Source organism: Parambassis ranga, chromosome 24 (genome assembly GCF_900634625.1).
Source record: "Parambassis ranga chromosome 24, fParRan2.1, whole genome shotgun sequence".
Taxonomy (NCBI): Eukaryota; Metazoa; Chordata; class Actinopteri; family Ambassidae; genus Parambassis; species Parambassis ranga.
The window spans coordinates 9,369,806-9,387,674 of record NC_041043.1 but is presented as its reverse complement, the minus strand read 5'-3'; the positions used below and the strand labels follow the sequence as shown (position 1 = coordinate 9,387,674).

The 17,869-nt window shown below is 43.2% G+C and overlaps 1 protein-coding gene across 1 annotated transcript in view; it reads left to right on the top strand.

The window, feature by feature from the left end:
* ches1 (checkpoint suppressor 1) overlaps window positions 1-16,868 on the top strand; it is a 49,461-nt gene extending 32,593 nt beyond the window's left edge. The window contains exons 4-6 of the mRNA XM_028397388.1: window positions 5,619-5,677; window positions 11,788-11,896; window positions 12,948-16,868. Of these exons, the coding sequence (XP_028253189.1) occupies window positions 5,619-5,677; window positions 11,788-11,896; window positions 12,948-13,497 (718 nt within the window). The 3' untranslated portion in view covers window positions 13,498-16,868. The remainder of the gene's footprint in view (window positions 1-5,618; window positions 5,678-11,787; window positions 11,897-12,947) is intronic.
* Window positions 16,869-17,869: the final 1,001 nt, after the last annotated feature.

Below are 17,869 nucleotides of genomic sequence, written 5' to 3'. Positions count from 1 at the left end.
TTTTTGAAGCTGAAGTTGTCTTTGGTTAATTTAGGCTAATTATAAAAATGCTGCACTTGTCTTCAAGGACTTTTTGTATTTTATTTAATTCATACTTGAGATTAAACAGTTCTCAGAGTCTTTTCTTATTGGCAGCACTTTAGTGCCTTAACTGTGACATTACGACTCAATGACTGGGCCACTTCAACACATTTTAATGCTCCATCCCATCCTTCACATGGAAAGATGTAGAAAAAGTGGAGTTGTATGAACGGGTTCAGTCTTAGTATGGATGAGTGAAGAGAACCTTGATGAAGATGTTTCAAGCTCAAGCTCAGTTTTAGACTTTGGTTATGGACCCGTGTGACACTTAACATGCATTCACCCCTAAAAATGTGGGTTGTTTACACTTTTTGTCTTCATTTTTGTGTGTGCTGCTTTAGTGACATGCTCTCCCCAAGTTTAGTTATGTTTTATGTAACCATAACGGTACAGATTACATTTTTACTGACATCAGGACCTTAAAATTGTCCTTGTGAGCGCAGATCAGGGACACTGGCTTTGAGGGTTCAGCTTCAGTTGTGTTCAGTTGTGTTCATGATGCACGAACAGGCAAAAAACTTCTGAAGAGGTCAAAACTTATACCCGACTTTACTGTTACACCAACTAAGATCATCTAGTGGGCTTCATCAGCGTCATCCTCATATCAGGCTGCAGCACATAAAAAAGTGGATTTGTGATCATGTGATCATGTTGCTGCAGGCCAGTCACACACACACATGGGATGTGTCCAGTGAAGGATTAGTCCAACACAATATTTGCATGGCCCCAACAAAGGCTACAACACAACAAAATGCACAATGTCTGACTATGGAGCTACTCTTTTATCTTTTTATGAACAAAACTAAGACTTGATGATTGTTGTTTTCAGATGCGATAGCCTTTCTTGAAATTTCCCAAAGAATGTGCACATTTGCATAAACGTTATGTGTATTTTCCCGATTTACTTGGATGCCGTTTGTTTGCTGCTCGAGCATGGACTGAAAAGGAATTTGAGTTCTCAGGTTAAATTGTCCTGAGTGTTTTAAACTGTTATATATCTGATGAATGAGGATCTTTAAACGGGGACTGCAGTGCCAATATCCACATATAACATAAAACCCCATCCGCTGCACTCACCCTCTCCATCCTCTCTCTCCATCTGTTACTCTTTCCTCCCACTTGCTGCAGGCATTATATAGCTGACCTGCTCCATCCTTTCCTTAAATCTTTTTGCATGCTGTTTTCATGCAACAACACTCCCGTCCCTCCTCCCACCTTCCCTCCCCCTCAGGCACATCACAGGTAAATTCACTGCGTTGCCCTTTTTTTATCTTTTTTTTCATTTTTCCTCCCCACATGTTCACTCCCTCACCCTCGTCCGAGCCTCTCCTGTCTTCCCCTCTGGTTCGCCTTTCCTCCGGCTTCCTAACGCTGCTCTGTTCCGCTCATCTCGCTCTCCTTGTCTCCTCTTTTAATATCCCACACACCCTCCTGCTCATCCTCGGGCATACATTACAACTAGTGGGGCACCCAGTATACTCCATCTTCTTTATTTATCCCTGCTGTGATTTATTTCCTCTCTCTCTTTCCACTCTTTTCACTTTTTCTCTATCACTTTATCATTCAATTAAATCCTCCTTTGTCTACATTCACTTTATTCTCTGGTTCCCCACGCGCACATCTCTCAACAGCACAGCAGCATCCACCTGTGTTGTTTCCTCCACATTCTCTTCCTCTCCTCTCATGACCTCTTCTCCAGCCACCTCCATCCTCTCCTCTTGCTAACATCTCAGTTTCCAGCTCTTCTGCCCATCCCTGTGGATATGTCAAAGAGAGGTACTATTAGTCGTCTTTTTTTTCCTCCCTCTGCCTGTTCTCTATCTCTCTCTCTCTCTCTCTCTCTGAATACCCCACCACCAGCCCTCCACCCCACTCCCCAGCTGATCCGGGCAGGTTGGCTTGCAGAGCCAGCGGACTGTGTAAGACAGAATAATTGGTTCACCATAAAATGTAAAAGTGTCATTTTGAACAATGAGGTATGGGGAAGTGGAACAAATTGGAGGCTAGAGTCGGAACATGGAAGGGGTGGTGGGGGGTGCAGTGAGGAGAGGTCGGAGTATGGGTGTGGGGGGGAGGGGGAGAGGGGGCGCAAAGAGGGGAGGTTGTTCATTTGCATTGTGACACACAGTGGGAAACAGGAGAGTAAGTGAGAGGAGCTGGAGGTCGCTGGTGATGCTGCACCTGCAGAGAATGTACTATTCACTTATTTAATTATTGGGTCTATAAACGTCCTTCCCAGGTCCCTGTAATCTGACACTTCCACTACAATAAGACACGACAACGAAACCAGCAGCTAGAAGCGCTTTAGAAGTTTTTGAATAAAAAATGAAATTACTTAATTAATAATAATCACTGCATCAGTCGGTCTCATTCACTTTATGCACTGATTGTATCATTTGTTGTGTTGTGAGCAGATATAGGGCACCTTTAAACACACTTTATTATCAAAAGATTGACCAGACTGATATGAGTTTTACAATATTAATAAAACGTTTGACGCCTTCTTATAGTTACAGATGATTAAATAACAAGCAGGCATTTTTGGAAGTCTTTTACATTGTTCTTAATGGAAAGCAGCACTGAAGGTAGAAAATCAATGCAAGAATTTATGGTGTGTGTTAGAAATTAGCCAGAAGCAATGTAAAGCAGAGCAGCAGCAGCATCTACACTATGTGCTGCTTATAGGCTAAAACATGAGAGCCACTCATAGTATGGTCCTTTTAAGGGAACCTGTTAGGATCTTTACCACAGAAACATGACAGTTAACTGGAGCTTGTGTTTCAGGCTAATGTAGAAACAGTCCAGGATCTGCAGAAGGTGATCTGCACATTCAGTTGTAGATATAATAATCTATTTCTGCTGATAGGTCCGCCTAAATGCTGCAGGCAAGTTCAAAAGACTAAGTGTAATTAGTATTACCCTTTGCAAGTCTATGATGTACAATAGAAGCACTGTGGGCAAAAGGTCACAATTTACAACTGCATTCACTTTCAGAGTTGAAAGCTGCATGAAGTACTGAAGCAGATCACAGCAGGACAAAAACACACACGCATAATGGCACAAGAGTCCATTATTTACTATTTAATTTGACAAACCGGCTTTACTAAAGCTTTCCATTGTCTCCATCTGTAGTCCTGCCTGGACTAGTTATATATCAGTGAACGTGCACGTATTTTTTCGGAACTTTTTGTAGAGAAACAGATCTGTGTCACATGATGATTATAATGTAAAAAGTATATAAGTTAAAGGGAACTGATGCTTAAGGACACAAGACATTGTACAGATGTACTGCTGATGTCTATGTTAGAATATGGAATTAGCAGTTTCCTATCTTGAAGCTCAAGTCCAATCAATATAGCACGATATCTCTCAAGAGCACTCCCTCACAAGAATATTATGTTATGAAGTGTAATGACTGTGAATGGTTGCACAGCATGTCTATTATGTTAAGGTCAAGGACTGTCTCAAGCAGTTCCATAGAACACTGGAGTGGAAGATGAATGCAGAGAATGATAGAGACGGATAGAGAGGAAGTGGCAGAGTAAAGAGGAGAGGTGAGTGAGGGGCTGAGGAGTCGGGTGGGCTGAGGTGAGGTGGAGCGAGTGCAATGGCGCTTCTTTGTCCTCTGCTGTTTGTCGCTCACACCTTTTGGTTTTCATGGTCTATAATAACTCACACTGCACGGGTCGACCCCCCACATGCAGTTAGCTCGTGTGTGTGTGTGTGTGTGTGTGTGCAGTTTTCAGTACAAATGTCTGTGGTGTATCCTGTGCATGCTCTTGTTAATGAGTGTGTGTGGACATAGGTAATAATATGTGTGTGTGAGACGAAGTGAGAAAGAGAGAGAGAGAGAGCATGCTGGGTAGGAGGTCAGCTCCATGGTGCATTCCTTCACACCCCATCAGCATCTGGATGAGAGGAAGAGGGGAGGGAGGAATGGATGGAAGGAGGGTGTCTCAGGGGGGTTGGGGAGGAGCATCTCTCCTTGTTTCCTCTCTCCATTTCTGTGTTTCTTCCTTTTTCCTCCACTCTTCCTCTTTCTTCTCTTGGAGGAAAAACATGGGAAAAAAAATGGATGATGGAAGATGTTGGGTTGGGGTGGGGTTGGGGGAGGGGGGTGCTGCAGAGCAAGCGTCTGCTACGAGTTTAGCCCCTCGCCCACAACATTAAATGCACAGGGTCGCCTTGGCAACGGGAACGCCGCCATGGCAACACATGTAGTATAAGTCAGGTGCTGTCGCGCTGTGAAGCCATTTGTTGAGAGAGAGAGAGAGAGAGAGAGAGAGCAGGGATGGGAGGAGAGACAGAAAGAAAGAGTGAGAAAGGGGGAATGAGATGGGTGGGGGGTGGGGTGGTAGGGAAAACAGACAGGCTGTTAGCGCAGGAAAAATATGTTATCGCCGTGGCAACGCAATGTGGCAACTCTCCATGGCAACAGCAGGTGGCTCAGGGCTGAAATTTGCGTTCGCTGCTTTTGCTTTACTGTGTGTGTGTGTGTATGTGTGTGTGTGTCCATCTTTCCCCTGCATCTGGTGAGGTGAGAGCCGCATCACAAGTGCAGACGTCTAAATCCTCTCATTCAGCAGCTTAACAGAACATAAAACACAACTCACATTACAAAGGGAACTCTCCTGATGAGTGGAAACAAGTGGGCTGCTTTTTCACAGCATCCCCAGGTGTTTTCTCTCCTTGTTTGTGTGTGTGTACATATGACCAAGACCCATGTTGTCAGACACACTGACTGTGTTTGAGAACAGCCTGTCTGGCTAAAGAAAGAAAAAGGAAGGAGCAGTCAGACGTGCTGTCTAATGGGGAGCTAAAGACCACTCAACCTGGAAAAGCTCTTGCAGCCTTTTTGCTCTTTGCTCTCTCTCTCTCTCCCTCCCTCTCTCTCTCTCTCCATCTTTATCTCTCCATCTTTTGCCGTCTGTCTTAAAATTATAGATTCGCCAGCAGAACTGTATCCATTGTCCTTGTGTGTGAGAGTGTGAGTGAAGATATCTCCGTCTATGTGAGAAATGCTGTCATTACCTCCCTCATTAGTGGTGCAATGATCACCTAAACTGAGTCTCTGGCTTTGTGTGTTCCTCTGTGTGTGTTTTGGCAGCCTGCGCTTTAAAGTGTGCTCACATCTCCTTTTAAGCATGTCGGTGTTACATGAGTGTGCATTAAATGTGTGTGTGTTGATGATTTTTTTTTTTCGAATGTGTGTGTGAATGGACCAGTGGCGGGCGGTGGGGGGCTGTCATGAGAAATTACCCCCATGGACTACAGCGTCGAGGCTGTAATTCTCCGAGGTAATCACAGGGAATAATGGCAACAGTGGGACACCCGGGAATCTAATCACTATAATCAGAACCACTGGCTTATGGGCTCAAATTCCTGCCTTGCTATCTGCCTCGTGATGAAGCCGGCTGGGTTTGTTGGCTGCTGCTACATGATCAAATGATTGACCAGTTTTCTCTTTCTCGCTGTCTCACCTTCCTCCCTCCCTCCCCCATCTCTTCCTCTCCTCTCCTGTCTTTCTTTTTTTCTAGTCCTCCATTGTGGTCGGGGAGTCCCCTCTTCAGAAAGAACGGAGGAGTTCTCCTACAAGGTACTGTTTCACCTCCACAAGCTGTGTGTATGTCTGTGTGATCTCCCGCCTCTTTCTTTCTTTCTGTCTCACTCTCTTCCTCTCTCTCCTTCTCCCCTCCCTCTTCTTCTTCCACCCTCTACGGATGTGCCAACTCCAATCATCTCAATTCCAAATCCCTCTTTTTAGAAGCGCACCTTGAGAATACTGAGTGCTGAGTTCTGACACTTGGCTCTATGCCAAAGAAGGAACGCTTTTTTTCTATGGAGGCGTTTTTGAAAGTTTGTAAAAAAAAAAAAAAAGTGATAGAGACACAGCAAGTGAGAGAGGGAAAGAAAAAGAAAATCTGTGCTTCAAATCAGAGGCTATAGGGAGCAGTCCGCTTGCCTCCTTCCCCTCCTTCAACACAACATTCTCACTCTTTTACTCTGATTCACTTCCTTTTCCCTATATTTCCCATTATTCCTCTGCTCTCCTCCTCTTCCACGCCCCTCCATGACCTCCTCCCTGGTGGCTGGACGGCAGTTTAAATGGACATTCAATCCCAATCAGGGAAGCACTCCGGGAGCTCGCTGGGCTGCCGAGTCCTAAATGGAGGGGGAAATGGATACATTAGGCGTCTGCGGCGCGCCCTCCATCGCCGCTGATAATGGAGTAGTAATGGTCAAGGAGCCGAGGTTGGAGAGAGTGTCTGAAAACCTGGACTCCCTCTAGACACACACACAGTCTGAGTGATGTGTCTGAGCAGCTGGACAGATGGACGGATAGAGAGTAAGAGAGATAGAGAGAGAGAGAGTCAGGAAGAGGCTGACTTGGGAGTCCACATGTGACAAGAGGAAACTTTTTTAATGTATAATGTGTTTTTGAAAAGAGAGATGGAATAATGGTCAGGTGTGATATTCAGAGGCAGTGAGGAGGAAGAAACCTGTGACAGACAGACAGCCAGAGGCAAAGACAAGAGACACGGAGAGAGAGAGAGAGAGGAGCTGTTAGTGCTGTTGGTTATTACTTCCATCTCCCATTCCCAGAGCTTTCAGAGCTGCTCAGCTCTGAGCTGATGTGGGCTGAAATCTGCCTCTCCCTGTGACCCAGCAGCAGCTCAGGAGGACTCACAAGGACAATGGCAGGGAGTCCTCAACACAACCTGTCACCGTGCTCCCACAAGCCCCAAAGTTCAGCATCTAACAGCTCTAAATTATAGAGGATCTGCTTGGTCTACATGATCTTTTTTTAATTTTAAGTTCTCGGGTTATCTGCTATCATTTAAAGAGGAAACTTACTTTGGCCGTATTAATTTAGAATTATTGCAAAGGCTTCATTAATCTGTCAGCTGCAATGGACGGGTGTATCAAAGTCAATAGAAAAATTGACCTGCTGTTAAATGTTTAATTGCAGCATCACAGTCACTTTGAAGGTTGCGGTTGGTATTGAGTTTATCTCTCTATTATTACACAGACATATTAGTCACTAAAACAAGCAGCACTGCAATAGAGACATAATACAAGCAATGATAATGGAGTTAAATATAGACTTGCCATTTTTTAAGCACCTTTTACAGTGGACAAAAAAAACACACTGCAACAGCAACAGCTGGCTTGTGTGAAAGGGTATTCTGTCCCTACATCTCTCAGAAATTGAATCCATTTCTGTTCACAGGAAGTCCTCAAAAGATGTTCATTTGGTGTTGAATTTAAAAGTAAAAGATACACTGATGAATAGTCGTGGCCTTCATCCTGCTTTATTTCTTTATTTCTGGAGTCATCACCTATTTTAACAGGTTACCTGAGTAAAAAAAAATCAAACTCTTTTCAGGGAATAGATACCCTTGAAAAAAATGATGGATTTATTACGTCAGTTAACACAACAAGTCATTAACACTTGTGCTTTGTGGCTGTCAGCTCCACCCCTCTATCCTCTCAGCCAATTACATTCTCACCCAGTATCAAAAACTCAAGATGCCGAAACAACAGTCCATAAACCGTTAAGTGAAGTCTCGTGGCTTTGTCCATCTTTTTATACAGTGCATGTTTTCACCCATCATGTTTGTCGTGCAGGATTTCTGGTATTTCTTCGTGATGAGCACACAGAACTTTAAAGGAATGACCCTTTAATTTTTCAAAGCAGCACAAGTCAAAAATTTACAAGGAGCAAAAAAAAATCATGGTCTTTGGCTACATGCATATCAGACTAGGTTTAGAGGAGCAGATGGGGACGTGAGTGGAGTGACAGGAAGAAAAAAAATGTGTTGATTCAGTTTGATTTGTGTGTACCTGTTTTAAAAGGCTTATTAAGTTACAGTAATGAAGTGCTGCTTTTGTGTTGTCTGCCCCTCCTGCAAGTCGTCACACATGTCAGTCAGCCAACCACTTAAACACTCAGCTGGAGTGTCAGATAGACAAGCCAGTTAGCCATCCAGTTAAACTGCCAGCAACTTCAGCCCACCAGCAATCCAGTCCGTCAGTCAGCCAGTCAGTCAGACAGCATTAGTATGCATCCTGCCCTCAGACTCAGTTTAACTCGCAACAGCCAAGCAGGCAGAGAGACAGGGTGGAGGGGAGGTGGGGGTGTTTTGACTGAGTGAGAGGCCACTTTCAAACGGTTGCATTCTCAAGGTCTGTTGGGAGTGACCTTTGAACCTTTGGATGCACTGTGTGTGTGTGTGTGTAAATGTTTGCCTGTAAGCTGCGCTCCTCTGCCGGCCGTGCGGAGACTGCAGTCGGCAGGGCCATGTGGAACTCATTTAACAGGAGAGCAGAGAAGTGTGTGTACGGCACACGAGAGCTGAGAGGGGAGGGAGGGCTTCTGTTGCCCTGGAAAAACAGGCAGGGAGATGGGTGGCAAGCAAAGATGTAGGAAGCAGACAGAAAAGGAAGAGGAGCAGCTGACCAGACATTGGAAAAGACTAGAGGATATTTTCTCTCTAGGAAAAAGGAACAGACACCTTTTCTTGTCTGTTCATACAGATTTTTTTTTTCCTCAGCCGGTTGTGCTTTCTACTACCAGCCCAAATGTTGTTTTTTTTTATTGCTTTGAGCTTGTAAAATGTATTGGAATCTCAGCGAGTGAGGACAGGGTTTGGGAGTACTGCGTGGTCTTTCTCAGCTTAGTTTGTCACCTCATCTCCACAGCATATGTCCCAGGCTTTTTACCTGCAGAGACAGCATGCATGCTCAGTTGGAGATATGAGTCACCACTACTATGTATAGACGGCAAGATCAATACAGAGGCAAGAAAAAAAAACAGAGGATGGGATTAAAAGGACAAAAACAAGGGTTTACTGAGAAATGTAATCAGCAAAGTGAGGAGGTGAAGATACAGGACATGCACATAAAAGGAAAGGTGTCTGTGCTTATACTTTGGAGGTGTGTGTGTGTGTGTGTGTGTGTGTGTGTGTGAATCTCAGGTAAACAGTAGTGGACCCAGCTATGAGAGGCCATGTCAAACAGTGCTTGGTATTTCCTTTCCCCTTTTTCTCTCTCTCTCTCCTCACTATCATTTTCTCTTCTGATGCATGATCTACCACTCTGTGGCATGTGGAATTGGAACCGTTGCTATGGCAACCTAAAGCCTGACTGGAGTGAGAGGTGGGGAGGGAGGGGTGGGTGCATGTCAACCCAGGGAGACCTAATGCACTGCCCACACACACACACACACAACCATGCAGCAAGTGATCAAGATTACAAAAGAGACTCTGTGCAGGGACTTACTTATAAGGTTATGGAGAGCAGAGCTGGAGATATCAGGGGCAGAGCCACACTAACTGGAGTCAATAAGATTACTATGGACACAGCTGGCCTGGGAAGAGCTACAAAACACACTCACGACGACAAAACCACAAACAGGCCCATCATAATTCATCTTGTGTGTGTGTGTGTGTATGTGTTTCAGCACTAGCCAAGATTGTTTTCTGGGGGGCCTTCGTCATGACATCTTGTATGTTTTAATGAGTTTGTGGTTCCTAGGGCGAATTAAATTATCCCTCGTAACATTAATCATAAATATACTGTATGGGCTGAGATTTAAAACCATTAAAAAATGGCTACAGTGTGTTGATGCTGTGGTAAACGGGTGTCAACAACTGCACCTTAACAAATGCTTCTGCGGCAGACAAAAGCAAACAGCAGGTCATCATTGTGAGAAATACAAACTGACCCTTGAGATGAAAATGACAGCTGTTTTAGTGAACAGGGATGGCTGTGGTGAGCAGCCAGGCCTGAATAATGAGGGCCTTTGGCTGCGCTTCTCTTCTCTTCTCTTCTCTTCTCTTCTCTTCTCTTCTCTTCTCTTCTCTTCTCTTCTCTTCTCTTCTCTTCTCTTCTCTTCTCTTCTCTTCTCTCCTCTCCTCTCCTCTCCTCCCCTCTCCTCTCAGCAGTTTTTATGTTGAAAGCTTATATATTGGTCTTCCTTCTATTCCTTCTAGTCTGCCAAAGTCCATTCAGTATTTCTGAAACTCTTTAGGCAAACAGGAAGCTAAAGGACACTTTGACCTTGATGTTTTTGCAGTCTTTGTTGTTTTTCTTGTTAGTTCTAGACTATAAAATGTTGAGATTACACCTGCATGTGAACCACCTGAATTCCCTATCAAAGATATATCTTATATACAGTCTATATAAAAGGTTATCCCAAAGTCATGTTTTTGAATGTTAATCAATAACCTGTCAAGAGTATCTTGAAGATAAAGTCCAGCCTGTTGCCGGTTAGGACTTCTAGTAAAATAAAATAGGTTGCCTGCCTATTAGAACTTCTGCAGCCTACTAACAGTGATGCTGTGTCTTGGTGGTTTAATCCTTTCCAACAACAAGTGTTTAAATTCTGCAAAGTCCCCCTTTAAGTCTTGCATCTAGCAGTTGTCAGGTTCAGGAGCGTAAACCGTGATCTTCAAGTCTCTCTACAGATTTTCAAGTCCAGGCTTTGAGTGGGCCACTCGAGGATATTCAGGGATTTGTTCCAAAGCCAGACCATTATCCCGGCTGTGTGGTTCAGGGTTCTTTGTCTCTGGAAGGTGTCTCTGTGTGCCCCAGTCTGCATCTGGGTGACCTTCAGTGACCTCTCTGTAGTTTGGACCATTCATATTATAATTTAGTGGCAGGCGATAAGAAACAGATCAAATGCTTGGATTTTAGACCTGATTGATTTAATCTTTGTCCTGCTCGATCACAGGAAGCACGACTCGGTGAAGTCCAGTTGGGTTTTTCACATGTATTTTTTTTAATTGGAATACGTAGAATTGTCCTGTCAGGTTCTTTGATTACTTTGAAATAATCCATTAGCACAGCCTTACTGGTGAGGCCTGGTTATTGACTTTTTGACCATAAAAGGGCTCCATGAAACTTTTAACCGTTGTTCTGCCTCTTTTTCCGCATCCATCCATCCATTCTTCATTCATTCAGGTTGTGTGCATGTGAACCATTACTTCAAGCTGTTAAATACAGCTAAATAATCAGGTGTAACAAAAATAATTTAAAAACAAACACTTAAATTAGAACAGGATAATTAGTTAATTGATTGATTAATAGATCAGCAGAAAATTCATTAGCAAAGGCAGTCCTCTGGCCTTCAGTTTTCAACTGAGCACCTGCTGCTTCTGCTTTATATAACTCAAAAATGAATATCTTGATGTTTTGTATTGTTGGGTGGGTAGATGAATGATGACCAGAGAACTTAAGAAGGACTTAGCATGAAACAACACACACACACCCACACTTTAGTTTGTTATATCAAACTAAGATGTCTTTCTAATGTTAAAATCTGCAGGATAGCCCTTTAAGTCCCAGACGCTGCTGTTCAGCCCTCAGCATCAGACAGGCTAGATTTAGCCGAGCCCAGCGGTCGTTGGTAATTGAATGATTCGCAGCGGCCTTAACTCATTTATGACGCTTTCCCGCTCAATTTAACCTTGCCTTGCTCATCAATATTGCCCTGTTGGCCCCCTCAGATGGTCAGTGAATGCTCATTGAGCTGCTCCCAGTGTCTTATCGAGGGGCCAATCGGGTTTTGGAGAAGCTCCCTCTGTTTGTCCTCTCTCCTTTGTAACTGATTTGTGTGTTGCATGTGACTGACGTTGAATGGATCTGTGTGTGTGTTTTGTTAAAGCTTGTTTTTGTGTGTCCTTTCCTCTCTCTTTCTTTCAGTTCCTCGCGGTGTGATACAAAATGGTGCCCGTGTCAGGAGCCAGGCGCTCTTCCCTGTTATCAGACCCCTACCTGTAAGCCCTGTGGGGAGCAGGACCTCGGCCATACGGTTGGTAAACTTTGCTCCTGTTGCGCTTAACCATATAATTAATGTCAGTCAGTGCTTTCACTGCACAAACACATTCCCTCACAGACACACCCACACACACACACAAAACAGATGTAGCACCAAACTTTTCCACTGATAGTTTACTTAATTACATCTTTATTGTGTTCAAAAGTCAGAGGCATTCACAAGCTCCCCGCTGTGGAGAACATTTTATCCAGGTGTGTTTATGTAACGGTCTCTCTCACACACACATACACACACACACACATTTCATGCTCCAAACAGGTTTATTAGAGGGAGAGTCCTCATGATTCAAAGAACATTTGGAGCATGCATGGACATGTACATCCATCACAGGAGCATAAGAGTATGATGGCCTGCACTGCATAATGAATTAAACATACCCAAAGGCTCGCTAAAGGTATGCAGTGAATATTTGATCACTGTAAGGGGTGCATGTTTTCCTTATAAGATATTAATATGCTATCCCTCTCATTCTGAGGAGAGAAATGTCCGGGGGACAGGGCATGCTGCTGAAGCTACTTATGATTTATTGGTTGTCAAGATACCCCCTGCCTGTGCTTTACAAAGACTAATAGAGCAAAATATGTGTCGTAATAAAACGCACTGTGTAGTGGACATCGGTTAAACAGCTTTACTGCAGAATTGTCACGCTGTGGTGTTCTGACGTTACCACAGAGTTTCTTTATGTGCTGAGCAAGTTCCACAGTCTCAGTTAGAATGAGAGCTGCTCAAAATGCACTGTCATTTAAAAAAATGCATAGGTTGTAGTCCGAAAATGAGTCTATTTAAAGATACAAGGTTATAATCTGACCTAATAAGTGTGCACACAGGGCCCGAGGGGACTATTAGAGGATGATAGATTATCATCGAAACTTTTTATTTTTGCGTTCTTGCCAGAATGCAGAGCAAAGTGGAGCAGCCTCAGTGGAGTGAAGCATATACAGGCAGGCAGGCAGGCCACCTGGCTGGCAGTGTGACAGCAGGAGTAACAATATTCTCTCCCGCTCTGTGTCCTTGCTTCATACAGATCATCCCTGGGAGATTATCTAAGCCGAGGACAGGACAGCCCATCCCGCTACTCTCCTCCGCCCTGCAGTGAGGACCTCCAGGACGACCACACCTACAGCACCGCCAAATCCCCCAGCAGGCTGTGCTCCTCCCAGGTCAGTGCCCCTTCCTCCCCCCTTGACGACGACGACATCATCGCCGTGGAGATCCAATCAGACGTCAAACCCGAACCCCGGGAGATCCCACTGGATTCTCACATCACCACTGCCGCCACTACCTACATTTCTCAGCAGCCCCTGCGCGGACAGAGACGTAGCTCAAGTGCAGGAGCTGGGACTCTGGCAGGAAGCAGTTTGCCCTGGACCAAAAGCCGAGCAAGGGGCATTAGCGACACGCTGCCTCTGAAGAAGCGGCGCGCGGTGGAGAAGCCGCCGGAGAGCGACGACGAGGAGATGAAGGAGGCGGCGGGGTCGCTGCTCCACCTGGCGGGGGTCAGAGCCTGCCTCAACAACATCACAAATCGCACCGCCAAGGGCCAGAAGGAGCAGAAAGAGGCCCTGAGAAACTAAGACACACACATAGAACAAACAAATACATAGTCATGCAAACACACACAGACAGCTCAAAGCACGCACATACACAATTAACACACAGACACATATATACGACACACAAATAGGTCAACAGGTAACGTTACTACAGCATTAGTCTCTATGGACACTTGTCATCTCCCTCTATCTATCTGCAGGGCATTAGGTGAATCCTACTTATTTGTGGCAATATCAAAAATCTATGTTTTCCTACATGTTCAGAAACACAAACATCATTGGGTATTTTTCATGTGTCTTTGTTGTTTTTGTTGTTTAAAAGGGGATGAAAGCCATAAAAAAAGCATGTTTTGTCACTAATTTGGAGTCGAAATGGGACAAAACCGAGTCACACTGAGGAGCAGTACGGTCCAGGAACGGAAGATGGCTGTTTGTCTTACCTGTTTGTTTCTATGTGAATCTGTAGCAATCTTGCAGTGATGCCAGCAAGAAAAGGCAGAGCCGGACGAGACCAAGCCTATAGTTAACGAGAGCTCTCTCGGGCCGCTCACTAGCATCACTCTCCTACATCCAACGAGCACAAACGTGAGACTGTGCCAAAGATAAGCGACCAGGTTGCTTCATGTAGCCGATACCAGGAAAAAATAAAAATCAAAAAAACAAGGCATAGTAGTGAAGTGCTAGAGCAAGAGAGAGAGAGAGAGTGACCTTAAGTGTCAAAATCAATGTAAACCCCAATGTGATATATATTCATGCACTTAAGATTATTTTACGCCACTTATAATAAAAGCATCATGGGTAAAGACATGGTTTATTTCAAGAGCACTCATAGTATTTAAGAATAAATATATTAAAATAAAAAAATGGTCATGTTTATCACCATAGAGATGGATAGTGTGCCGGGTCTGAGGCAATATCTCCTTCATTTTGTTGTTGTTGTTGCATAATGTAAACATCCCTAACCCCCCCCCCCCCCTCCTCCTCCTCCTCCCCCCTTCCCAGTACTTCTGTCCATAGACGTAGACACCTGGTATAGGTACCATAGCTACCAGTAGCTACCACACCTTCCTGTTCATTTGACAACGTCAAAGAACTCTTTACATAAACTGTGGGTTTAGATTTCTGTTTGTGTCTGTTTACCCTCACTCTACCCTCATAAAGATATAAGCAATTTGTCCCGTGTGGACAACTCTGTAAAAAGGTTAGAAAATATTTTATTTTTTTTCCTTTCTTAATTGAAGCAATTTGACCTGCAGGACTTTCTCAGTTATATTGCATGGGTGCTTGTAAATAAGATAAAAAGCAAATCTTTTTTATTCAAAGATCATGTAAGATAAACAATGTATTTAGCATGAAGCATGACTTATTTTCATATAAACCTTGATCCTAGAGGAAAGAAAAAAAGTTTTGCCGCCAATTCTTATACCCGTGATTATATTGTTTTGGTTTTTTTTGTCTTTCTTTGAATCTTTTGGGTTTTTTTTTTATTATTATTATTTTTCTGAGCGGGCTTTCAAAGACACGTCTTCAGGGAGGAGCGTGGGAGATCACTCTGCAATTTAGAGGCCCAAAGGGTGCCACCTCTGGGCTTTCGGGTTCAGGCTACATAGGCCAGCTGAATCACCTCTTAGGGGGTGGGCTTCTGTCTTCTTCAGCCTGTACAGTGATTTTTGTTTTTAATTTTATTTTATTTTTTTTTAGGTGTTCAATGTTATCCCTGGTGTTATTTCAGAACACGTCTGTGGAGTGTGTGAGTTTGTGTGCCCTGCCAGGAACACACACCCTTTAACATTGTGCCTGCCTGCCTGCCTGCCCTCAGTACCTCTGTTGTCATGACAGAACTGTCTTTATTTATAACAGTATTGTTTTTCTTTTCTTCCCAGTGTGTAAATGTACATGTGTCCTTACTTTCCATCGACATTGTTCAGTGTAAATGTAAGAATCGGATGGGCATGGGGAACTATTGGTGTCCTGAAAGAACTCTAAAACAAAAGCCAAAATTAGGAAGAACTGAAAACGAAGAAGAAAGATCATTTTATTTTTAAATTTACATACAGTATTTTAGCCCATTGATTACCTGCCAATGTGGATGTCAAGCTTGCATTCAGTCTCAAGAGCCTAGTCTGGAGTTGTTTTTTGTTGTTATTTTGCCACTCTGCAAGGTGTATCTCACTTAGGGTCAAAACACTGACTTGGTTAAAAGGGCAGAAGTGAGCTTTAACATTCATCGCATCAGACGTAATAATATGAATACTGCACTGCCATGCCTATTTGACAGGAATGCCTAAAAGTATTAATCTTCCCTTTCATCTACATAGGTGAATACATTGGCTGGGTTTGGTTGTAGCAGCCAAGTCAAACAAGGTTTTGTTGGAGCTGAATAGATGCTGAGTGATTGTCAGCAAGCCAAGCGGTTAAAATAAATGCATGTCCCATTCACTGGTACAGTCTTTCTCCACCTGTAGCATGCATCACCGGCTTTGCATTTTGTATGGTATCCATGCCGACATGTAAAAAAAAAAAACAAAAAAAACAAAAAAGGCTAAAAGGAGACACTGTCAGTGTTCTTGTTGTGTGCCATCCGTCTCTCGTCTGATATCTGTCTGAGTGCTCCCGTGGCCCAGGTCAAGCACTCTGCTGTATTTGATGTAACAATCCACTGTTGTGGTGACTAATAATGCGTTCAGTTGGCAAGAGGCATGTCGAGGGGAGAATATGTTGCTTTAGCAACCACCTTTTTTTTCCCTCTGACTCACTCAGTGACATGTAGGAAAGATGAACTCCTGACCTATGAGTCCTGGAAAAAAAAATAAAAAACAGAGCAACACATAAAAAATATACCTAAAGCAAAGAAAACACACTGCCTGACTAGCCCCCTAAAAACCAGTGTTTCTTTCAAACCTGCCAAACATACCACATAAACGCTCTAAATGAAATAGCTGCCATTATTTTTTTTATTTTTTTTTTTATTTGTTGCCATTTTTATGCGCCTTTTTATTTTCTGTTTTTGCTTTTCTCTCTTGACAAAATTACCTACAATACTGACATTATTTTACCGGTGTCTGAGCTAAGTATCGGAAAGCCATAGGTTAGAGATGTCAAAATGCAAAACTGTTATTGATCAGTGAGATGTAATGCAGAGTACACACCCAGGTGTTTTTTTTTCTCAGTAAATGTTCAATTTTCTCCTTTATTGTGCAATCATATTGCCAAAGAATGATTTTAAGACCTATTTCATCACTACATGTAAATATCAACGTTGTCCAATACCGTGGCAAAAAATATATAAATGTTGTTTTATTTTGTTTTCCATTTTCTGAAAAACTACAATGATGTTTATGTGATGTATTGTCTTCCAGTTGGTTGCAATAATAAAAAAAATACAAGTTGCAGACGATTAGTTTGGCTATTTTTTTAATTTTTTTTTAATGGAGGAGTCAAAAGAAGAGAAAAATAATAAAGGAAAGCTTTTAATTTAAATATTTTAGCCTCAAAAGCTTACAGTTAAACATCCTCCCATCATCATGCACCACCCAGGAACCCACATTTACTGATCCTAGCTTTGTGAGACTGGAGACACTTTAATTTGCTCTCAAGTCTGACCCCAATCATTAACCTCACATATTCCCATCAACAAGGGTCTTATCATAACCATGCCTCTCCCGCCAGTTAATTATTCATTTACTTCCTCTAATCATTTAAGTTCAATACTTCTGATTAAAGTCAAACTCAGCTCACTTCCCTTAGGGGAAAGAAAGTAAAATAGTTAAGTAATACCAAAGACTTCTTCTTTCAATGCCTTATCAATCTGAGTGGTGCCATTTTAGAGGCATGTGGCAGTGGAAGCCCATTCATAATTGAAGCAGAGACTGGCTTAATCTTGAGCCAGTGCCTCCCTGTGCAGCACGCTCCCACCACAACACAACTGGAGCTAGCAGCTCCTCTGTTGCTATGCAACTACAGCAAAGAAGGAAGGGGGGTTGAGGAAAAAAAAGTGTGCATTCTCTGGATCTTTAGAGGGCATCATACTACTCAGTTACAGAGAGTGAGACTCAAAGGTAGTGACGATGTGGCGCAGCTTTATGTTGGATCACATCTCAGAGGCACAGATAAGACACGGTTCCCTAATCATATTTTTTTTATATATCACTTATAGTTTCTTACAGTCCTGTTCCCCCCAAAGAAAAAGGCGACAAGTCAATTTACAAGCATGTTGTCATCAGGGTCATGTGGGTCTTTAATTTCATCTCAATAAATTACATTTAACTGCTTCATTTTACAGAAGCCACGCGGATGAGTTGAGTAGATTGATGCACACAGAGCTGTGTGTTCCCCTTGGTCTATATCATCCATATCCACAGAATGACCAGCGAGGCAAGTTTCCATGGAGACA